Source organism: Apus apus, chromosome 3 (assembly GCF_020740795.1).
Source record: "Apus apus isolate bApuApu2 chromosome 3, bApuApu2.pri.cur, whole genome shotgun sequence".
NCBI classification, from domain to species: Eukaryota; Metazoa; Chordata; class Aves; order Apodiformes; family Apodidae; genus Apus; species Apus apus.
The window spans coordinates 104,057,349-104,081,570 of NC_067284.1; the positions used below are offsets into that span (position 1 = coordinate 104,057,349).

General features: G+C 50.5%; 1 protein-coding gene across 1 annotated transcript in view; it reads right to left on the reverse strand.

Annotated features, from left to right (window-relative positions):
- The window catches only part of OTOF (otoferlin), a 133,474-nt gene that overhangs the window by 16,006 nt on the left and 93,246 nt on the right, over positions 1-24,222 (reverse strand). The window contains exons 13-31 of the mRNA XM_051615858.1: positions 23,260-23,419; positions 21,731-21,917; positions 21,133-21,319; positions 19,897-20,120; positions 18,618-18,726; positions 18,010-18,193; positions 15,066-15,186; positions 14,017-14,117; positions 12,915-13,005; positions 12,041-12,157; positions 11,235-11,387; positions 10,565-10,754; positions 6,642-6,766; positions 5,990-6,124; positions 5,262-5,423; positions 3,995-4,114; positions 2,741-2,902; positions 1,540-1,702; positions 540-670 (exon numbers count right to left, since the gene is read on the reverse strand). Coding sequence (XP_051471818.1) covers positions 540-670; positions 1,540-1,702; positions 2,741-2,902; positions 3,995-4,114; positions 5,262-5,423; positions 5,990-6,124; positions 6,642-6,766; positions 10,565-10,754; positions 11,235-11,387; positions 12,041-12,157; positions 12,915-13,005; positions 14,017-14,117; positions 15,066-15,186; positions 18,010-18,193; positions 18,618-18,726; positions 19,897-20,120; positions 21,133-21,319; positions 21,731-21,917; positions 23,260-23,419 — 2,822 coding nt within the window. The remainder of the gene's footprint in view (positions 1-539; positions 671-1,539; positions 1,703-2,740; positions 2,903-3,994; positions 4,115-5,261; positions 5,424-5,989; positions 6,125-6,641; positions 6,767-10,564; positions 10,755-11,234; positions 11,388-12,040; positions 12,158-12,914; positions 13,006-14,016; positions 14,118-15,065; positions 15,187-18,009; positions 18,194-18,617; positions 18,727-19,896; positions 20,121-21,132; positions 21,320-21,730; positions 21,918-23,259; positions 23,420-24,222) is intronic.

A 24,222-nucleotide genomic window follows, 5' to 3' on the forward strand; every position in this document is an offset into this window, starting at 1 on the left:
TGTGTAAACAGACACATTTGAAGGAACATGCATGTTTGGAGCCCACAACATGCCCTGTAGGCACACAAATGCACACGTGCTGCTTGCCTGGGGGGCTGTGTGTGCATGTTGCTGCAAAGGGCCTCTTGCAGAAAGAAACCTATTTCATTGTTTTGGAGGAAGCTCTGAAGCAGAAGTGTAGGAGGAGCAGTTGACCATCCTGCCTGAGTCACTTGGGTTTGCTTCAGTCACAGGCAGGGACAGGGTTTGCTCAAGGGTGCTAATTCCCATCTGAGTGTTTTGAAGGTAAAGGTAACGCTGCCTGATCTGCATAGCTCAGGACAGTGCTTTTCTGGACAGCAAGGACCAGCTAATTTCAGCCAGGACAAAAAGCAGCCAATGTGTAGGACTGATGATGACCCAAGACCCTTCATTCCAGGCATCAGCCCAACCCCATGTTCAGCAGGACAAGATGGCCTCTGTTTGGGTGGGATCCCTCAGAGAGTAGCAACTCAGGGAGGAAAGAGATGTTAAAGCAGTGCTGACACACGGATACTCACAGCTTCCAGCTTCACCATGGTCTCCATCTTCTTGATGGGAACCTCAGGTTCCATATTGACCACGATCTCCCCTGTGGGGTGAGAGCGATGGGCCCTGTTGGCCTTTGACACGTAGCCATTGAGGTGTTTAGCTGAATGGAGGACAGAGAAAGAACAAGAGAGAAGGACAGTGTAGAGAAGAAGCTGAAAGCTCAGGTGAGATCCTATGGGATCCATGCAGGAGTGATGTGTGACCATCGTGTTCAGAGAAGAGTGGAGGAAACTAGGAGAGACTCTTAAAACCCTTCCATAGCAGAGGAAAGCAAGTAATGAAAAAGGACTGGGCTTTCTTCACCTGCACCAGCCTCCAGAGGAGAAGAGGCATGAAGAGAAGGAGAAGATGGTTGCCCTGAGAGTATAGTCTGGCATGGACACAACCACAGGTCCAGATCTGTAGCTGGAACCAGAGATGGCTCTTGGCAATCCCCCCCAGGACCTCCTGTCTCTGCCCAGCCAAGGATGCCTCCACTTCCACCAAGGACTGGGAGCAGAGGAGTCATTCCTGTGGCTCGCTCAGCCCTTGGCTGCTGCACTGGGTGCAGGGAAAGGGGGTTTGCACTGGTTTTTGCTGTGGGTGCTGGGGTGGTGGTTGGGGTTCAGAGGGTGGCCTCAGTCTGTAGCTTTTTAGTCTTTGCTCAACAGCAGCAGGCACAGAGCATGGCAAATTCCTTCCAGTCTTGAGGGACGTTTGGAGAGGCCAGAGCCATGAAGCTGCAGAGATGTTAGAAGTGAACTAGCCTTTCTTGACACACAGGTCAAAAAAAACCTAAGGGGATTCATGGCCTCACACCCTGTAGCTTCTCACTCCCTTGACCCAAACCCAGAAGCACTGCTTACTTAACCAACAAACAGTCAATGTCCCATGGTCCTTACAACCTTCTACCCATCTCCCCCTTACTCCATGCACAATATTCCACCAATGACCCAGAGCAGCCAGGTCCCCACTGCCCAAACCTGGTACCTGTCATATTCCACTGCTGGGCTTTCTTATCTGGTGGGCGGTAGATGAACTTTCGGAGGGAGCTGACGGCGTGAGACCCCACCAGGGTGTAACGCCCAAAAGCCCTGCAGTCCACCACCCGGATGTTGAGGGGTGGGTGGAGAAGCTCATTCTCTGGGAGGTCCTGGGAAACAAAGGTGTGCTGGTTATCAAGGTGTGCTGGTTTGGTTTGGTGTGGGTTTTGGTAGCAGGGGAGAGGCCCCAGGGGTGGCTCCTGTAAGAAGCTCCTGAAAGCTCCTCTGGATCCAAAAACTCTCTGGCCATGCTTTCTGGCCAGGGCTGAGCCATTAGAGAGACAATGGATCTACCTCTGTGATTAATATATGAAAGAAGAGGATATAAAACCTGGGAGCAGAGGAGAGGGGGTGGAGGAGAACAGACTTGAGAGCAGTGCTTGTGCAATAGTTCCCCTGCAGCCTGTGGTGAGAAGGCAGGCTGTCCCCCTGCAACCCATGGAGGAGCATGGTGGAGCATCCCATGAAGGAACACGGTGGAGCAGATGTGGATCTGCAGCCCGTGGAGGACCCTGGCCAGGGGAGGTGACTGTTCCCAAAGCAGCCCATGACTCTGTGGGAAGCCCACAGTGGAGCAGCTTGCTCCTGAGGGACTGCACCTCACGGGAGGGACCCATGTTGCAGGAGTCAGTGAAGGACTCTTTCCCATGGGAGGGACCCTGTGGGCAAACAGGGGAGGATTGTGAGTCTGTTTTGCCCATGACCATAATTGGTGAGTGAACCCTCCTTGTCTTTGTCTCGACCCACGAGCTTCTAATTTGTTTGTGTCCTTCTCATTCCACAGTGTGTGTGGGGGGTGAGGTGAGTGAGTGGTTGCCTGGTTCTTTGTTGTTGGCTGAATTGGTACGTGGTCCTTTGTTGTCTATTAGACCCAAACCATGACACAAGGCTTGGGTGTGGGCTGTGGGATGTCTGCTTTGGTGGCTGGAAAGGCCAGTAGGGCCAAAACAGGGATCATGTTGGAGGAAGAGGTCTGGGGCAGCTCCAGCATGGCTTGCATATCCCTAGAGAAAGGCCACCACCAGCTGGGATGGAGCTCACATCCTCCATTGCTGTGGGAAAGAGATGCAAGGGGCTAAGAGCCATGGTTTGGGCACCAGAAGATCTGGGTTTCAGTTGTGTACTCAGAGGGCAGAAGAAACACTCACCACTTCGAACCACTTGACCAAAGTGCTGAAGTTGGGGTTTTTCTTGTAGTTCTGGATGAGGGCTGACTGGACCCCCTTCCCAGCACACTCAATGTCCACACGGGGCCGGTCTACCTGGGCCAGGTTCACTCTCTTCAGATCCCTCAGCCCCCAAAACAAGATCTAGGGCAGAGAAGGAAGAGCATGAACGTGAGAGGGACTGTTCGTGGCTGCAGCTAAAGGAGTTGGTTCTCCATATCCTCCAGGAGCAGGGACCCTACTGCCAATGTCATCACCTAGGCTGTGGTGGATCCCTGAGGCATCTTCTCCTCCTCCACATGACTCAAGGCTGCAGCACAGTCTCTCTCTTGTGACACCCCACGTAATCCAACCCACACCTGATCTGCAGCAGCCTAAGACCTCCATCCTGCTGCCCTTAGCCTTCTTCTGCCCTAGGACTCCATAGAGCAGTACCAGACCAGCTTTTTCCACCCATGGTGGCTCTTGATTCAGACCTGGCATAATTTTGGCAACATGATATCAGTATCACTGGGGAATCTTGCCTCTCCCTTCTCAGGATGCCAGACTGCTGCCATCACCAAAAGTTCCCCTCCAAGCTCCTGATTCCCTATGGCTGTATTCACCTTGCACATCAGAGGAATTCAGTTAACCAGCTGCAAACATGTAGAAGCCCAGGAGCTAGGATCACTTTAGAGACCTGGAGACCTACCTGGTCAGCAGTATCTGAGCAGAGATACCTCCAATCATGGCTGAATTGCACAATAAAGGTCACTGCCTGTGTCGCCTGGATCACCACCAAGACAACCAAGGGGGAGAGACCCTGATGGGATGCATCCCCCTTTACAAAACTACAGACACAGGAGAGGCACCACTCTTGGTGCCTGAGACTGGTGGGGTGCAGCTCACCTGACCTATGGGACTGCTGTGGGTGGAGGTGTTTTACGTGTGTATCTCTGTTCTGTCCTCCATTGCATCTCAGCCCAAGGGCCATTGACTGCAGGACTCCAGACTTGTTCTGGTGGCCACATTTAAGACAGCAAGGAGTTGTCCAGTTCCCTGTGCTTTTTGGGCTGCTGCAGCCTCACTCCCTGCACAGCCAGTACAGATGGATCTTTGCAGAGCAGACATCTCGTCTTGGTGCCCAGCTAGTCATCAGAGCCTCAAAGATCCCACCTGGCCTTCAAACACCCATGGACAGGCTCTCCTGCCCCACACAATGCTCAACATTAAAATTTGGTGCTCCAAGGCAGTTACCTCCACTCTGTATTTACTCAGCACTGGCCGAATCCCCAGTGGCACCGGCAGGATGGGGCCTCGGTCCACGTCTGTGGGGCCATCGATCGGGGGAAGGTCTGACTTGCCCCCAGGTCCAATCTGGAAGAGATGCAGCGTGGATTAGGACCTGTTCCAGCTGCTGGGAAGCAGGTTTTTGTCAGTCTCAGCTGTAACTGGAAGACTGGTCTCCTGCACTGGGTCTGTGATGTCTCAGAAGGTGCAGGAGAAACAAGGGTTACTGAACATCCAGCTGGTTCAGCTGTGGAGATATGTTGGGAAAAGGCATGTCATGAGGAGAAATAGTTTCAAGCTGAAAGAGCAGAGATTTAGATGATATGTGAGGAAGAAATTCTTCACTATGAGGGTGGTGAGACACTGGCGCAGGGTGCTCAGAGTAGCTGTGGCTGCCACATCCCTGGAAATGTTTGAGGCCAGGTTGGACGGGTCTTGAAGCAACTATGGCAGGGGGTTGGAACTGGATGATCTTTAAGATCCCCTTCCCACCCAAACCACTCTATGATTCTATGACATTTCAAATACTCAGGAGGTGCATTTTCCATCCTTTTAGGTGATCACGGGAGAGGACATTGGTTTTATTTGTGATCCTAAGTTTCCAGGTATTTTGTCCATATCAAGACCCCATGCCCATGGCGGGGCATGGCAGTGGGAGGTGCTGGAACTAGATGCTCTTTAAAAGAGGACAAAGGGTAATGGCTTAAAACTGGAAGAGGAGAGATTCAGTTTAGACATTAGAAGGAAAGTCTTCACTATGAGGGTGGTGAGACACTTGCCCAGGTTGCCCAGAGAAGCTGTGGCTGCCCCGTTCCTGGTAGTGTTCAGGGCCAGGTTGGATGGGGCTTGGAGCAACCTGGTCTAGTGGGAGGTGCCCCTGACCACACACCAGGGTTGGGACTAGATGATCTTTAAGGTCTCTTCCAATGCAAACTAGTCTGGTATTCTATGATTCCCACCCAAACCACTCTGTGATTCTAGGAATTCACACCCCTTTTTCTTGAGACCTTCAAACTGGCATTTTCAAGAACACCAGGACTTCCACTGGCACCTCCCACATCCCAGTGACGATGCAGAGCTTGGGCTGACCCAAAACTGTAGTGGGGTGTTCTGTCCCACAGGATGCCTGGCACTCACTGCCCATCATCTTGACCAGCATAACTGGGCAAAAGCTGCAAACTTTGATTCCAAACTTTCCCTCCCTTGGTCTGGGGTGGCTTTGGCCATCTCGTACCTGGAGCAGCTCGAAGGCAGCCAGGAGGTCACCTGCTGTGGAGTTGCCCCGGTAGATCTGGTAGTACTCCAGCTGTGGGGGGAAGCGTGGGGGACAGTAGTGCTCATCTGACATCTTCACCACTGGCTTGGCAAAGGTGCGGCCCATGAAGTCAGCTTTGCCCTGGGGAGACAAAGAGAGCACCTGGCTTTGCTGACCCAACATGAGGTCTCCCAGGTTAGCCCCACAGCTCTCCCCATCATGGTCAGAAAAGGTCCACATAGTCAGACCCACCACCAGGGAGGCTGGGACACCAAAGCTCAGTGCCAGTTTCGCTCCTGGCTTCTTCAAATCAGGTGAAGGAGGTGGTCTAGGGCTGGGACAGCAAGGAGGCCAGGGGTGAGCAGGTTTTCTAAAGACTTGGGTAACATCTGAGGCCTTCAGCCTCACAAAAGCTCCTGCCCCAGGTTGGATGGAGCTTTGAGTAACTTGGTCTAGTGGAAGGGACTGAACCCAAACCATTTTATGATTCTGTGATTCACTCTCCAAAAATAAGATATCATTAAGTTGAGTCTGACATCTAATGAGCAGCAGCGTCCATGCCATGGGAGATGTGGAGGGACCATTTTCCAAAGGTCAGCAGAAAAGCTGGTTCTTACACCCTTTGTGCCATCTGCCAAGCCTCCGACTCTGGAGTGATCCCAGCATTGAAATCATCATCAGTTTTCCTTTGCTGGGATTCATCTTACCACTGTGTCCTGGTCATAGATCTCAATGACAATTATGGGAGGGTCATCCCGCATCTCATGGGCTTCTCCATACAGCTCCACATTGTCGAAGACGAGTAGTTGGTCCCAGGTTGGGCAAAGGGTCTCATTGAGAACCTGGGAAAACGGGAGAGTTTTACTGCTCTAGACAGGGGCTAAGGTCCTGAGCAAAGGCAGCAGACAAGGTCTCAGCTGCACATTTTTTTGGACCAGTGAGCCATGGGGTAAATCCCAAGGACTCTTCTGGGAAAAAAACAAACCCAACAGCAGGCAGCAGACACAAACTATTTCCAGTGTCCACCAGGCTTGCTAAAGCTTGTCAGCCCTCAGCCTGAGAAGGGAAGACACAAAACCCACTTCAACATTCTGCAGTTTCTCCTAACCAGGCAGGTGAATCACAGCCATGGGGACATGGGGTAGCTGTGTGCTGATGCAGGAGAACATGTCGTGAAGGTGATCCTGGGAAGGGTTACTAGAGACAGTCAAGTGCCAGTGCCATTACTGCTTTCCCACCCCAGGACCCCATGATTAACCTAATCCATGCTTCACTAGCAGTCGAGAGACCCGTGGCAGGGGATGGAGAGCTGATGGGACACCAGAGGCCCAGCCCTCCAGGTCAGGAGATGGTGTTTACCTCAGTGCATTGGCTCTGGGAGATGAAGAAGACTCGTGCAAAGGGGTCTGAAAGGCCACTGCTGTCGGCAGCAAATAAACTCCTGGCTTGGTACATGTGGGCTCGCAGCTGGAAAACCTGCTTCTCTGCAAGACAGAAGGGCAGTGAGACATCTTAACAGGCTACCCCGGAGCTCAGCCTGCAGAGCAAGGTCTTGGGGTCAGCACTATCTCAGATCTCTCTGATCTGGTGCAGCCCTCTGGCTACTATCCATTGCTGGTTTTTCAGGTTGGAAGTGAAGAAATTGTTACAAGGAGTCCAAGGGCAATGAAGAGAGACTTCAGGGCCCTGGGACAGCTGGTTAGGGGGTCTGGAGCAGAAGTAGTGTTTGCCTCCATCCCTGTTGCAAGAAAGAATGAAGAGATAAACAGGAGGAGTCTGCAGATCAATGCATGGCTGTGTGACTGGTGCCACAGGCAGGGCTTTGGGTTTTTTGATCATGGGCTTCTATACGAGACACCTGGCCTGCTGGTGGCAGGTGGGATGCACCTGTCCCAGAGGGGGGAAAGGCTTTAGGGGCAGGAGTTGGTGGGGCTCATTGACAGGGCTTTAAACTAGATATGAATGGGGAAGGGGAGATAACTGGGTCTTTTAGGGACAAGCTCAAGAGAAACATGCCAGAGCTTGAAGGATGGTGGACTAGGGAGGATTCTCACTCTGTCATGTCATTTGAGAGAAAGGATAGATGTTTAGAAATCATGGAAGCACCTGAGAAGGGTCTGGTAGGAAATGGGGCACAGTGGAAAAAAGGTGTTGGAATCATTAGCTCATCTGAAGTGCATCTATACCAATGCACACAGTATGAGCAACAAACAGGGGGAGCTCAAAGCCATGATACACCAGGAAAACTATGACATAGTGGCTATCACAGAAATGTGGTGGGATGTATCACACAACTGGAGTGCCACGATTGATGGCTACAAGCTCTTCAGGAGGGACAGAAAGGGAAGGAGAGGGGGTGGAGTGGCCCTGTGTGTTAGAGAATGCTATGAAAGCTTGGAAGTCAAGTATAGTCATGATGAGGTTGAGAGTGTTTGGATTAGGTTGAGGGCCAATAAAGCTGTTATCACTGTGGGAGTCTGCTACAGACCTCCCAACCAAAGCAGTGAGGTGGATGAAGCTTCCTATAAGCAGTTGGGAGAAATCTCCCAGTCACTTGTTGTTGTTCTTGTGGGGGACTTTAACCTCCCAGACATCTGCTGGGAATACAACAGAGCAGAGAGGGAACGTTCCAAGAGGTTCCTGGAATGTGTGGAAGATATTCCTCACACAGCTGATAAGTGAGCCAACCAGGGAGGGTGCCCTCCTGGACCTGCTTTTGGTGAACAGGGAAGATCTTGTGGGGGAAGAAAAGGTTGGAGGCCATCTAGGGCACAGTGATCATGAGATGATTGAGTTTTCGATCCTTGGATAAACAAGGAGAGGGGTTAGTAAAACTGCCACCTTAGACTTCTGGAGGGCAAACTCTGACCTGCTCAGAAGACTGATTGACAAAGTCCCTTGGGAAGCTGCCTTGAAGGATAAAGGAGTCCAGGAAGGCTGGACATGCTTCAAGAAAGAAGTTTTAAAGGCACAGGAGCTGCTGTCCCCGTGTGCTGAAAAAACAGTAAGCGGGGCAGGAGACCAGTCTGGCTAAATAGAGACCTTTGGCTGGACCTTAGGAACAAAAGGAGAGTCTGACCTTTGGAAGAGGGGACAGGTCACTCATGAAGTGTACAAAGATGAAGTGAACCTATGCAGGGTGAGAATTAGGAGAGCCAAAGCACAGCCAGAGCTCAAACTAGCTACAGCTGTTAGGGATAATAAAAAATGTTTTTCTAAGTTCATTAACAGCAAAAGGAGGATTAGGGAAAATGTCCGTCCTTTATGGGATGCAGAGGGAATCTTAGTAACAAAGGATGAGGAAAAGGCTGAGGTGCTTAACACCTACTTTGCCTCAGTCTTTAGCAGTGGAACTAGCTGTTCCATGGATATCCAGCCACGTGAGCTAGAAGACAGGGAGGAGATGCAGAGTGAGGTCATCACAATTAAAGAGGAAGTGGTCAGAGACCTGCTACACCACTTAGACACACACAAGGCTATGGGACCGGATGGGCTACATCCAAGGGTGCTGAAAGAGTTGGCAGATGTGGTCGCCAGGCCACTTTCCATTATTTACCTGAAGTCCTGACTAACTGGGGAGGTCCCAATGGACTGGAGGGTAGCAAATGTAACACCCATCTATAAGAAATGCAGAAAGGAGGATCTGGGAAACTATAAACCTGCCAGTCTGACCTTGGTACCAGGGAAGGTCATGGAGCAGATCATCTTGAGTGTCATTAGAAGACAGATAGAGGATAACCAGGGGATCAGGCCCAGTCAGTATGTGTTTACGAAAGGCAGGTCCTGCCTGATGAACCCGATCTCCTTTTATAACCTGATGACCTGACTACTGGACAAGGGAAGGACTGTGGATATTGTCCATCTGCACCTCCAAAAAGCATTTGACACAGTTCCTCATAGAACTCTCATTAAAAAACTGGCTGCTCATGGCCTGGATGAGCACACGATCTGTTGGATCAAGCACTGGCTGGACGGTCAAGCCCAGAGAGTGGTGGTCAATGGAGTCAAGTCCAGCTGGGGCCAGTCACAAGTGGTGTTCCTCAGGGCTCAGTGTTGGGAGCATTCCTGTTTAACATCTTTATTGATGATCTTGATAAGGACATAGAGTGTGTTATCAGTAAGTTTGCAGATGACACCAAGTTAGGTGGGAGTGTTGATCTGCATGAGGATGGGGAGGCTCTACAGAGACTTGGATAGATTGGATCATTGGGCTAATGTCAATGGTCTGGGCTTCTACAAGGCCAAGTGCCAGGTCCTGCACTTGGGCCACAACAACCCCAGGCAACACTCCAGGCTTGGGGAAGTGTGGCTGGAAAGTGTCTGGCAGAAAAGGACCTGGGGGTTCTCACTGACAAGCGGCTGAGCATGAGCCAGCAGTGTGCCCAGGTAGCCAAGAAAGCCAATGGCATCCTGGCTTGTGTTAGAAACAGTGTGACCAGCAGAAGCAGAGGGGTGATTGTCCCCTTGTACTCAGCACTGGTGAGGCCACACCTGGAGTATTGTGTCCAGTTCTGGGCACCTCAATTCAAGAGAGATATTGAGGTGCTGGAGCGAGTACAGAGGAGGGCAACGAAGGTGGTGAAGGGCCTAGAGAATCAATCTTATGAGGACTGCTTGAAGGAGCTGGGAGTGTTTAGTTTGAGAAAGAGGAGGCTGAGGGGAGACCTGATCAGTCTCTACAACTACCTGAAAGGTCACTGTAGAGAGGTTGGTGCTTGTCTCTTCTCACAGGTAATTAGTGACAGAACAAGAGGGAATGGCTTCAAGCTGCAACAGGGGAGGTTTAGACTGGACATTAGGAAGGATTTTTTCACAGGAAGAGTGGTTAGACACTGGAATAGGCTGCCCAGGGAGGTGGTTGAGTCACCATCCCTGGATGTGTTTGAGGGTTGTTTGGATGTGGTGTTGGTGGATATGGTTTAGGGGAGAACGTTGTAGAGCAGGGATGATGGTTGGACTTGGTGATTCCAAGGGTCTTTTCCAACATGAATAGTTCTATGATTCTATGACTAATGAAGGATATAAGAACAAAATATGAGTCTCAAATGGATATGGACTTCTTTGATGTCGTGCTCATGGTGCGCAGAATGGCAGCTCTGAGCATGGTAGGGAAGGGGGTGCACAGTTCCCAGCTCCCCATGGGAATAGTGGGAGACCTCAGACTGGGACAACTGTAATTATTTCCCCCATAGCCCCTGGAAACCCTTGTGGTGTCCAACCAGGTTCCCTTGAGCCCTCTCCATGGCCTTTCCCCAGACCCACTGTAGGCAGGGAGGTCTTACTGGTGTAAAGGAGGCTGATGGGTGGGAAGGATGGCAGGTTTTGGCCTCTGGCAGTCTTCTTCTCCTCAAAGCCACAGGGCAGGCCACTCAAGAAGTCTTTGCGCTGTTTGTTGAGGCCCAGCCACAAGTACATCTCCATCTTGGCCTGAACTGTCCAGCCAGCAGGTCCAAATCCCCTCTTCCCAGGTAGCTGGACAGAAAGGACAGAGGAATTGACATGGATATAGGGAAAGCCTCAGAGATGGACACACCACCTCTTCCAGCATTCAGCTCCTTCTGCCACATCGGTTTTACTGCTACCCCTCAAAACCAGGGACCCAGCCCCCCCCATTTTGGACCATGACACTATTCTGTCTCATGCATTATCTTCTTCCCACCATGTTGGCTTCCTCTTTCTAAGCCACCCTCCTCCTTTGTGGCCAGCTGGATCAAGTATTTCTCTCCTTCCAAATATTTCTCATTTACTGGACTGGGTAAGATCAGTGGTTCACACTTCCTAGCAGATGTCCACCCCTACAAGTAGAGTATGGGTCTGTTTTGCCTAGTCATCAAGCCTCAGCAAAACTGGATACACAACTCTCCCACATCTCCATCTCCCACCCTCCCAGTCTGTTTTTCCTCCATCTCCCTCCTCTTGGCTACAGTCCACCGAGGGATGACAGTTCAGCACCTTGAGGAAGATGGTCTTCACTTTGGAGCAGTCCTTGCCCATCTCCTCATCCACGATGGAGTAGAGGATGTCCTTGGAAGGGATGCGGGCGTAGGCGATACGCTTGTTGTTGCTCATCATCCAGATGAAGATGTCAGGAATAGTGTGCTGGGGCTGTGAACACCAGCAAAGAACCGTGTCAGGGTCTCTCAGCTCATTCTGACCACTGAGGCACCAGCAGGGCTGGAGACCTTCTGAAGGCAAAGTCAACAGATGCCACAGGAGATGGATGTACCTATTGCCACATCAGGGCCATTGAAATGGTTTCAAGCCTTCCACTGCAGAAGCTTTTCTGCTTAAGAAAAGCTGCTCAGAGCAAAGCTCAGCAGGGTGAAGCCCAGCAGGAAAGAAACTGGGATTTCTCATAAAATCCAAGACTGGTTTGGGATGGTAGGAACCTTAAAGATCAAGTTTCCAAACTTGAGGTAATTTCCTCTTGTCCAATCACTTGTTCCTTGGGAGAAAAGACTGACCCCCCTGGCTCCAACCTCTTTTCAGGCAGTTGTAGGGAATGAGAAGGTCTCCCCTCAGCCTCCTTTTCTCCAGGCTGAACACCCCCAGTTCCCTCAGCTGCTCCTCATCACACTTGTGCTCCAGACCCTTCCCCAGCTCCTTTGTGCTTCTCTGGACACACTCCAGCCCTTCAATGTCCTTCTTGTTGTGAGGGGACCAAAACTAACCCCAGGATTCAAGGTTTCCATCCATCCCAGGCTGCTGTCACCATGCTCTGACCCAGTAACATCCTCTCTCCATTCAGAGGGACTCACCTCATCTGCCAAGAATCGGAGTTTCTGCAGGAAGTTTTGCACCAGCTTCAGCTTGTCTTTCATGGTGTTCTTCTTCACCTGTGAGCGCAGAGTTGTGGCTTGTTGCCCCATGTTCTCCTGTGGACAAAGGAGAGCCCAGGACACCACATTACCAAGAGCAGAACAGAGAACAGAGAAGGGAGAAGCACCAGGCAGGTCCCTGGCATTTGGGAAAGGGTGGTGAGGAGGCAGATGCTTTAATCCCACCACATGCATCCTGGTGATGGTACTTCTGACACCTCTTCATTAACCTTGGCATGGAGGGCCCCTGACAATGCAGAGACATCTGTCCCAGGAGAAGATGCACAGGGCAGAAGGTGTCACCTGTGCTGAGGGCATTGTGGAGTGACTTCAAGCCTGGTAGAGGCTTTCATGTGTTAAATTCATGGCTCTGGAGGATGCAGTTGGCTACTGAAGCTGGTGGCCTTGGCTGTGCCAACTGGATAAGCCACCTGCTCTTTGAACATCTCTTTTGTGCATCTCACTCCTTTGTAAGGAGTTGGGCAACCAGTCCCAAACATTTTGGCTACTTCTACACCTGGAGCAGCTGGTCTCTGCAGGGTTCCCCTAAATTACTCCTTCCTGGTGTCCTCAGCTGTTTGACAGGAATGCAGGTCCTGGATTCTTTCCAAGGCAATGCAGAGGGTGGCGGAAAGGAGGCAGCAAGTGCCCCCTGGGACCAGTGCAAGACCCAAGTGCTCCTATTTTCAGAAATAAACCCCAAACACTCAATCCACAGAGACAGGGAATCCCACATCTACAGACTGAAGTCACCCGGAGCATTGAGAAGGTCCAGCCCCCACCCATGGCTCCTCCCTGCCTGAATCCCACTCACCAGCTCCCGCATGCAGGACTTGAGCCTCTCCCGGTCCAGCCTGGTGCGGGAGGAGTGGTGCTGGTCCTTGTCAGCCAGTGTCACGAAGCGCCTGGTGGAAAAGGTTGGTAGCATGAATCCTGTGGGAGCCTGTGGTCTCTCCCCAAGAAGCCATGGCTGGATTTCTGTCAGCAGCAGGAAAATGCCCTCATTACCCCCACCCCACCAACCCCATCTGCAATGCAATTGCAGTAAGTGGCTTGTTTGCACCCAGTCACAGACTGGTTTGGCTTGGAAGTGAAATTAAAAATCATCTAGTCCCAGCCCTCCTATTAGACCAGGTTGCTCCAAGCCCCATCCAACCTGGCCTTCAGCACTGCCAGGGATGGGGCAGCCACAGCTGCTCTAGGCAGCCTGGGCCAGTGTCTCACCACCCTCACAGCAAAGAATTTCTTCTAAAATCTCATCTCAATCTCTCCTCTTGCAGCTTGAAACCATTCCCCCTCATCCCATCCCTCCCTGCCCTTGTCAAAAGTCCCTCCCCAACTTTCCTGGAGCCCCTTCAGGTACTGGAAGGTGCTCTAAGGTCTCCCCAGAGCCTTATCTTCTCCAGGCTGAAAAACCCCAACTGTCTCAGCCTGTCTCCAGAGCAGAGGTGCTCAGCCCTTGGATCATCTCCGTGGCTCCGTGACTCACTCCAGCAGCTCTGTGTCCTTCTTGTGTTGGGGACCCCAGCACTGGACACAGTTCTGAGTGTCATGCATGTGGAGCAGGTGTCAATCAGGTACCAGCCTGTGGAAGCCACAAGACTGAGGCTTCACCACTGCTTTGGGGTCTTTGAGGTGCAGATGTAGGCAGCACGTCACCCATGCTTCAAGCCAGAAAGCAGCTGATATGGTGGTGTGCCAATGTGATGGGATGGACATGGTTTAGTGGTGGACTTAGCACTGCTGGGTTTACAGTCAGACTTGATGATCTTAAAGGTCTTTTCAAACTCAAACTACTCTATGTTTTCCCATCATCCAGAGGGTGAGGCAAGGTGGACTTATGTTCCCAACCTTGCCTATAGGCTCGCAAAGAGCTGGGGTCTGCAGTGTACAACCTTTGCCCGTCTTTTACTCACATGCACCCACTGCTCAGCTCCTCCAGGACCCCTCGGAGCCGGCGCTCTGGATGTGGCTTCTCTGTCTTGATCATTTCCTGCACGTCATTGAGTCCTTCCTCCTGCAGCAGTGAAGGGGAAAGCAGTGAGGGGCTGGTGGGACAGAGACCCGCCATGGGCCAAGGTCCCCCTGAGGTCCAACCCTCCATAAAGCAGCCCTGCAGGGGTTTCCAAAAACAACATCTGCTGCTTCTCCAGACCTGCTGGCCTCAGGTTTCAGGTCTGGCTTGCATTTGGCTGCAGGGACCTGGCTCTGGGTGATGGGAATGGCTCTACCACCAGCCATGAGATAAGCTGGTCAAGGTCCACACAGTCTTAGAAGTTTGGTTTGGAAGAGACCTTTAAATATAATCTAGTCCAAGCCACCTTCAGTGAGCAGGGACATCTTCAACTAGACCAGGTCCAACCTGACCTGGAATGTTTCCAGGGATGGGGCACCTCCTACCTCTCTGGGCAACCTGGGCCAGTGTCTCACCACCCTCAGTGTAAACAATTTCTCTCTTCCATCTAATCTGAATCTCTGCTTTTCTAGTTTAAAACCATCACCCCTTGTCCTGTCACTACAGGCCCTGCTAAAATGTCTATCCCCATACGAGTGGGGAGGTCATGGCTGGAACTTTGCAGGTCTTGCTGGGACCCTGCCAACATGGAGCTATCTCAAAGATTCCTTGGGAATTAGCTGAGACCATTAAGGACTCTCTGCCAGACCAGTGGTTCAACCCTGTGGTCCAGGGGGACAAATGCTCCCTGCTCCTGCTCCCTTTGATGGGGACACCTTGGTCCAACCCACACAAAATTCAATGACCTTTTTTAGGGCTTAGACATTCAACTCCTGGAGCATTTAGGACTTGGCAACTTCCCCTTTCTGGCCCAAGTTTGCTGGTGGGTCCTTGCACTGCTTGTCCATGCTTTTTGACAAGCTGCAGAGATGCATGGGGGACCTGGGTGTGCCTCCTGTCATCCCCATGACCCAAGTTGTCTTCCCCCCTCCTTCCCCTGCATGTACTGACCAGCTTGTCTGCAATCTTGTCCATGATGTTGGCATTATACAGCCGGCGGCGCTGGTCCTGCCACCAGCTCTTGATGTAGATGCAGGGCTTCTTCTCAAAGTACGGCAGATGGAAGTAGTTTCTGCAAGAGGAGGCAGAAGAGATGTTCTGAGGTGGTAACGTTGCCAGTGAGGAACACAACTCTCCTGGGGAGGCAATGCCATGGTGGGGAGAGGGGTATTGAGGAGGCCAGATGTGAGACAGATGGGGTTGAGGTGAGCTAATTGAAACATTTTGGTTGGAAAAGACATTTAAGATCATCCAGTCCAACTGTTACCCCAGCATGGCCAAGGCCACTGCCAAACCACGTCCCTCAGCACCACATCTACAAGGCTTTGAAATCCCTCCAGGGATGGGGACTCCACCACTGCCCTGGGCAGCCTGGGCTAGGGCTGCCCAGGGCCTGACAACCCTTTCCAGGAAGAAATTGTTCCAAATATCCAATCTAAACGCCCCCTGGCACAACTTAAAATTGCAGCCTGCAGGACAGAGCTTCCACCTCTCCTAGCACCCCTCCCAACACTAGACCCAGGGTGGATGGGTGCAGTGTCCATGGATTACAAATCTACCATCCCAGACCTGGTAGCCCAAAGACCAGCCAGGGAAGCTCCTTCTCCCACTGCCTCAGCCATAGCCCAACAGAGAGTAAACACATCCAGTGTGACAGCAGTAGGAGCAGGGGCACAAGGGCATCAGAAGCATTAACATCCTTTCTAAGGCCATGACAATGACTTGAGGGCTGGAGCAGTTCTGCTGTGAGGAAAGGCTGAGAGAGTTGGGGTTCTTCAGACTGGAGAAGAGAAGGCTCCAGGGAGACCTTATTGCACCTTCCAGTACCTGAAGGGGCTAATAAGAAAGGTGGGGACCAACTTTTTAGCATGGCCTGTAGCAACAGGACAAGGGGTGATGGTTTTAAACTGGCAGAGACAAGATTAAGGAAGAAACTGTTAACTCTGAGGGTGGTGAGACATTGGCCCAAGTTGCCCAGAGAGGTGGGAGATGCCCCATCCCTGGAAATATTGCAGGTCAGGTTGGATGGGACTCTGAGCAACCTATTCTAGTGGAAGATGTCCCTGATCACTGCAGGGGGCTTGGACTAGATGGCCTTTAAAGTTGCCTTCCCACCCAAACCATTCTGTGATTCAACGGTTCAGCTCATCCTTCCAAAGCCATTGGGTGTTTCCAGCCAGGAGATGTCAGCAGAGTCCCGTGGATGAGCATGAGGCTCCCAGCACCCAGGGGAGTCATGGGGACACCTGGGTAAACTGCAGGAGAGGCAAAGTCCAGGGGACAGGTTCAAAAACCAGCGGGTGCTTCTCACCTCTGTCCAGCATTCACCTTGACAAGGAGCTGGTGAACAAGCAAGGGAACCCTGGGTAGATACTTCTATCTGGAGTGCAAATGCCTTTGATTTAGAGTGGATTGTTTAATTTCCCAATGTAATTTAATTAAGTCAGCCAGTTAATTCTATTAACATCTATCTTCTGGTATAACAGGGTTACAATCCACTTTAAGCACATCTCATCAGGTTAAATCCAATTAGCTTTCCTTACGACTAGTCCTTTGTATTCAAATCCAGGCTGTGGCTGAAACTCAGCTCAGACTTGCTGAGATAAGGGTGGATCTTGTCAGGATTTTAGGGCAACTGCTGCCTGCACATCACAGAGCAATTTGTAAAGCAGACATAAAAAACTGTCTTGATTTTACAGTTGGAGAAACTGAGGCAGGGAGAATGGAAGCAATTTGTGCACTGAGAACCAGCTGCACATGGACAGACCCAGGGTATGACCCAAATTCCCCAAGTCCTAATTAAACACCAGAGTGTGGCTGTTCATGACTAAGCAATGGGGACAGACAAACAATGCTGCAAACAAGGGAGACTGAGAGGATTTTACATCTTTTAATCCTGTCTCCTGTCTAACACATTCTCAAGAACTCCTTCCAGCAGTTTTTTTGCATCTTCTTCCCTCTGTATGTTTGTGACCTTGTCCAGCTTTTAAGAGCCCAAGTGATGAAGACGTGCAGCTTGTCTGAGCACAAATTATATGCACTAGGGAAAAATAAACCTTACATCTCCAGATGGACTTTGCCTGTCTCCACGTGGTGCTCACAGAATCATAGAATGCTTTAGGTTGGAAGGGACCATAAATACCATCCAGTTCCAAACCCCCTGCCTAAGACCTCAATCTCCCCTCTTGCAGCTTCAAACCATTCCCCCTCATCCTTTTTCTTCATACCCTTGTATAAAGTCCCTCCCCAGCTTCCTGAAGCCCTTTCAGGAGCTCTAGGGTAACCCATGATGTCTTTATATCCTGGGCAGCAAGAGAGAGCACAGCAAAGACCAGCCATCTCCTCCCTGATATGCAAGACTGGGTTGTCCCACCAGAGGTGTCAACTGTGATCCTAGGGAATGGCCAGTTTCTAGACTAAACATACAGATGTTATACACACAGGAGTGGCCCTGTTTTTCCAGTGACTACCAATGATTTTTTGAATCCACTTGTTACCTTCATTCCTATTTGCCATAGGCAAAGAATGCTAAAGGTATCAGAGCACCATGAGTTTTGGGTGCACATCTGGCCAGGAGGTGGAGGAGATCCTTTAAAGGATAGCCTGGGAGGGGAATTCAGCCCTTATTGGATATTAGAGAGTCCCCAAGAGCACTCAGGACTGCAGGGAACAGGGTGGGCCTCAGCTGGCAGACTGTGGAATCTAAGGTGAGGTATCTACACATAGTACCTAACCTCCCTTTGCTGGGTCTGGAGATCTGGTCCCCACTGCTGCTCCCAGGCCTGTTTGGCAGAATGACTCGGGACACACAGCACATGTGAGAACCAGACCATGTCTGAACTGAGAGCCACATCTCTGCCCAGTGACACTTAATTGGCCAGGTGGGTACACTTACCTGTCTGTGACCAGAGGCTTCATGGGCTGAGATGAGGAAACAGAGACCAACTCTCCATCCTCATCACCTTCTTCCTCACTTGAGTTCTGGAGCAGCTCAGACTCTTCCTCACATCCATCCCCTCCCTCTTTCTTCCTCCTGAGGATGGGTTTGGTCATGCCATCAATCTGGTTCCCATAGTTACCTCACAAAAAAATGTGAAACAAAGTCACAGGGTTGTAACTGCAGCTGGTCTCAATCTCTTGGCTGTAGTTCAAGTTGGGGAGAAGTTTCCTCTGCAGGAACCAAGGGAGACATGAGAAACCATGCCTAGGAACCACAAATTAGTGGTAGGTGTCTGTCCCCTGCTCATGTCCCCTCTCAAGCCAGCATGAATGCACACCATCACTTTGGTGGTCAGCCTCAGGGGGCACAAAGCCAGGGTGAGAGATGGAGCAGCTGGGGCCCTATGTAGCAGGTAAAGTAGCTGTCACCATGTCTGAGAGCCCTGCGTGGTCTGGCAGGTGTTCGTATGGAAAATGGGGCAGAAAACCTACTCTCAGCCTTGGATTCTGCATTCCCCACCAGGTATGCTTCAAAACCACCCTCCTCCAAAAAAGCAAACCAACCTATTGTGACCTCGAAGTTGATGGGTTTGTCACCAATCTTCCTGTCGATCATGGTAGCTTCCAAGAAGGCTCCAAATAGAAAGAATTCCTCCATCTTCCCAGTGCAGTTCTGCAGGAGAAATCCCAGGCAGCAGGGTTGAGGTCAGCCAGAAGGATGCCTCGGAGCACAGGTCCCCTTGGGACCCTGGCACCTCTGAACACCCTCATGAGCTTTTTGAAGATGAGATGTCACTGGTCAGAGTTTCAACAGGACCATGAGTGTCTTCTCTCCCAGCAGCCTGAGCCATCTGCAGGCTCATGGCAGAAAGTTTGATTAAAGACTTCAGCTTAACTTTTAAATGTGTTGAGATCAGTTCCCCCTTGCATGTGAGGGACATTCAGGAATATGACCCTGAGTTTATTCACAAATTGAACTAATCAAAGCAGACTGAACTGTTTGACTGGATGATCTTTCAGAACTTTATTCCCAGGTGGCTTCATTTCCCCTGGAAAGGAATTGTAAGGCCACTTCTGAAGGAGAGCTTTCACACAGAGGATATACTGCCATCAAACTTCTCCCTTTCTACTTCATGCTCTTGGCTTATATAAACTGACATATGTGGGCATCCTTGGGTAGGACAAGCCTGGATTTGTCTGTTTGTGCAGGGCACAGGCCTCAGGGGTCTACACATCAGATGCTGGAGACACATCTCAAAGTTTAGGATCCTCCCTCAATCAGCTATTCCTTCTTCCCAGCAATCCTAAGAGAGGTGAGCATGTGAGCTTCTAGGAGCTTTGGTGCAGGTGACACCCAGCTTGAATCTGAATTACTTACACGGGCATGTAGGAATAGGACAAGGTGTCATGGCTTAAAACTGAAATAAGGTAGATTTAAATTAGAAACTAGGAAGAAATTCTTCACTACGAGGGTGGTGAGACACTGGCCCAGGTTGCCCAGAGCAGCTGTGGCTGCCCCATCCCTGGCAGTGTTGAAGGCCAGGTTGGATGGGGCTTGGAGCAACCTAATCTAGTAGGGGGTCTTTCTACCCATGGTAGGGGGTTTAGGTCTAGATGATCTTTAAGGTCCCTTCCAATCCAAACCCATCTGGGATTCTATGAAGGATCATAAAATCTGAAATCCTTGCAGGATATGCATTCATTCTGGATCCTCCAGGATCCAGAACATTTAGGGCAACACTAAACTAAATCCTCAGTTTGTGAGACGAAAGGTAATTAATTAACCAAGAGACCTGAGACCCAAGACTCACCACTAGCAGCTGTAGGGTTAGGGGTGACTTACATCAGCAAGAGATGTGGCCTGCTCAACTTGCACCTCCGTGGAGCTGTTGATCTCCGGGTTGGTGGTGTCCAAGATCTCCACGGCCAGGCCCATCAAAAGCCTGGCCCGGAAGGAGACGCCTTCGCCCAGACCCTCGTTCAGCTCTTGGTGCTCGTCCATCAGGGTGTAGTTCCGAGTTGAGCCGTACATGTTCACCCACGCAGGGCCAAAGGTGGGCAGGAAGCCTGCAGCAGATCAGACTGTAAGGAAGGGGATGTGCAGGGAAGAGGCAATGTCTTTGCCTCGGGATACAAACTCACTGATGGATTGGCATGACTTTCCTGGGCTGTGTAAGGTAGTGCAGGCTTGGATCTGCATGACTGCAACCATAGATTGGACAAGCTACCCTATCAGAGTAAAGAAAGAACCCCTCCATTGGTCCCTTTTCTAGAGCCATCTTCGGTGTCACATTGGTGCTGCCCATGTGTGCTGTTGCGTTCATGTGTGTGTGAATGGGGGATCCTGTCTGGAACAGCTGGGGAGGGTTCAGAGAAGGGCCACGAGGATGATCAGAGGACTGGAGGACCAGCCATATGAGGATGGTTTGTTCATCTGGGTTTGTTCAGCCTTGAGAAGAGAAGGTTTAGGGGAGACCTTATTATCAGCACATAAAGTGTGGCTACCAAGAAGATGGAGACTCCCTTTTTAAAAGGAGACAAGGGGTAATAGGCACAAGTTACTCCTGGGGAGATTCTGATTGGACTCCAGAAGAATATTTTTCATCCTGAGAACAGTTGAATATTGGAATAACCTCCCAAGGGAAGTAGGGGATTGCCCTGCACTAGACAGTTTTGAGACTCAGCTTGACAGGGTGCTGGATCATCTCATTTAAACTATATTATTACCTAGAAAGGCTGGACTATATGATCCTTGAGGTCCCTTCCAATGTGACAATCTATGATTCTATGGATATTCATCCATTCATGGCAATTAATTTTTTGGAAGGGTAAATTAGTTTTGGGTGTCTTTGCTTTCAGGTATTGCACCAGATGCTTGTGGTGGGGCTTGGTTTTCAAAAAGAACATGTCCAGTGACCTCAGAAAACCACTGCAATCAAAGTTTCTCCAGCTGGAGACCCAGAAGCATCTACCCCTGGGGGCGGGGAAGGAGCCTAGGATATTTTGCTGACTCTCTGCCAAAGGGATATTTCTTTGCTGTGAAGAAGGTGGCTCAGCCTACCCTCTGCCTTAGCTTTACCTTTGTCTCCTTCATTGGAGATCTTCCGCAGGTCAATGAAATGGGTTCCAATGGCCACGTCATTGACTTTGTCTGAGTCTCGGATCTGGATCTTTATCCTCTTGCACAGTGGGGGAAACATCTCTGTGAAGATTATTTGCTCATTCCAGAGAGGCTCATAGCTGCTTTTTTGTATTGATGTCTTCCCCTGCCAGGTGGGAGGAGAGAGATGTCTGACAAGGGTTTGAGCTCCCAAGCCACCCCTCACAACCTGATCTGCTCCCTCAATAATGACCACTGAAATGGGTTGTTATATCTTGTGTTTCCCTCTCCCAAGTAACAAGCTCTCACCTTCAGCTGGAGAGTGCTGCAAACCTACCATAGTCTGCACAAGAGAGGGGAAACACAACAAACAAGGTGGCCATGGGTAAGCCCATCAAAGAGCTGGTATAATCCTGGAGGGACTGCACCCATGGATAAGACCATGTTGGAGCAGGTACCTCTGAATTGTGGCCCATGGAGAAGGTCCTGCTGGAACAGGTGCACCTCAAAGTGACTGTGGCCGTGGATAAGTCTGCGCTAAAGCAGGTCACCCTGCTACTGCATGCAGTTTGCTCACCTTCTGCCCTGCAAAGACCACCTGCACATAGGGGTCTACCAAGTCCTTGTTCTCCCCAATGAGAGCCTTCTTCACATTGGCCATGATGCTGGTGTTCATACGGGGCAATCCCTCGGCTCGATAGATCTTGATATAGAAACGAGCCCACTGCCTCTCTGGAGGGACCCCATCTGGGAGGAGGAGGTTCCTGTAACATCAACAGGTGGGGTTGGAAACAGCTGCTGGGGCAGGCAGGTTTCTTAGGAGTTGGTTACCAAGGAGGGAGAAACTGCCCCACTTTCTGAGCACAGACTCTGTGGTAGTGGAAGGATGATCACTTCTGCCCATCCTCCTGTTTTGGGGTAGTAGGTGGTGGTTTCCTAAGCAAAACCTTAGAGAAGCCCCTTGAGCTGCTCCCAGGGACTAAGTGCATTCCCCTAAGGAGATATAATTATTATTGTCAGTGGGGTCTAGGGAACAATTAACCTCAGCATAATTTAGACATCCAAAGCAGGCCAGAGGAACAGGATGTTACAAGAACCTTTATCAGGATGCAAGGGGAGCTCCATCAAATTTGTTTTCTTGGTATACCTGACTTTTTGGGGGAAGAAATGAGAGCCTTGGGGGCTTCTGTGACCAAAACAATTTATAGAGGAATTGGAGGAGTTGTCCATGAAAAAGTGGGACAATATCACCACAACAGCATGGATCAATGGCCCCAAACAGTTCAGGTGATGCCTCAAGCCCACTGGTCTCCAGCAAGTCAGGAAAGCTGCACTAGTATTTTGCTACTGGTTTGGGTTTCTATGTTTGGGTTTCTGGGTGGTAGACTTGAAAGGGTGTGGTTGCCCTTGGAGATATTTCATTAGCATGGAATGTTTTGCGGCTGGAACTCATTTTTAAACTCTCCTGATTTTTCTTCCATGGCCTTTTAGATGCTCTGGGGAATCACAGAGCCCTGACCACTCACATAGCATGAGAAACCTCACCCAGACCTCCCTGCTGTGCCCTGGCAGTGGGTGATGAGACCCCATACCATCCCAACTTCCCATCCGAGGGCCAACAGGAGTATTACATAAACAGCTAGGTCATCAGGTTGGTTGACATCAGGCTGGTGGTGGTATAGAGCGCTCAACAACAAGCAGATGGTCTGACCTGACAGAAATGCTGGATTTGAACTTTATATGACCTGGATTTGCACCAGCAATGTGCCAGTTTTATGTCTCTGAAAAGCAACTTCTTGGTTGCTCTGGTTTCACAGCACAAAGTACATGTGGGTACCAGAGGGACTGCCACTCTGGTCTGGTGAGGATCATAGAACGGTTTGGGTCAGAAGGGAGCTTTAAAGGTCATCTAGTCCAACCCCTCTGCAGTGAGCAGGGACATCTTCCACTAGACAAGGTGGCTCCAAGCCCTGTCTAACTTGATCTTAAATAGTTCTAGGAACGTGCAAAACAGGGATGCTCTCCTCATTGTACAATCCAAAGTGACGAGATGTGAAAAGACATTCCCAAGAACGTCTCTGTGAAGCTGGCTCTGCAGATCCTTACCCTTCAATGTCATCCTCTTCTGTCTCATTGGCTTTGTGTGGTGTCTTGATGTTGTCCCCTTTCCCTACCACAGCGATGTCACATTTCAGGTAACCTTTCAGCCCAGCGGTGAGATCCTCAGGGTCAGAAAGAATGGCCCATTTGTGATAGAACTGGTGCTCTGGAAGTCAGAGGACAAGACAGTCAGCTATCAGAATGAAACACAGCAATTAGCATGAGGACTGGACACATCTTTCCACTCCAGTGTTGGGACCTGCACTTCTGGTAAAAGACATGTTCAGGTGAGAGGAACTCAGACAGAACCCTGAAAAATTCACTGGGAAGATGTGTCTCCTGCTGAAGACTGAGAAGCAATGGGATTAACTGTCTGAAGGTGGGGTGGAGTCCCCATTACTGGAAATCATAATCTCTGGAGGGATTTCAAAGCTGTGTAGCTGTGGTGTTGATGGACATGGTTTAGTGGTGGCCTTGGCAGTGCTGGGGTAACGGTTGGACTCAATGATGGTAAGGGTCTTTTCCAACCTAAATGATTCTATGATTCTAAGTCTTTGAGACCTCATGTGCCTTTTGCATTAATCCTTCTGTGGAGCAGAGAAATGGGCTAGATGCTCCCTTAAGACCTCCCTCTCAGCATCATCTGCTGAGCACCCCTGAAGTGGAGGCTTTGGAGGCTTCATTTACATCTTAGCTCCACAGAGGGAGCCCAGGTGATTTGCTTATATCTAGGATACTAATATTAAAGTTAGATAAGCATCACCCCAGGAAACCAGCACCTGCCTGGCTACCTTGCAAGGACATTTCCAGGTTGGATGGGGCTTGGAGCAACCTGGTCTAGTGGGAGATGTCCCTGCCCATGGCAGGGGAGTGGAACTAGATGGTCTTTAAGGTCCCTTCCAACCCAAACCATTCTGGAATTCTGTGATCTATTCAGTGGTGCAGCTGGGACACACAGGGCTGGTCACA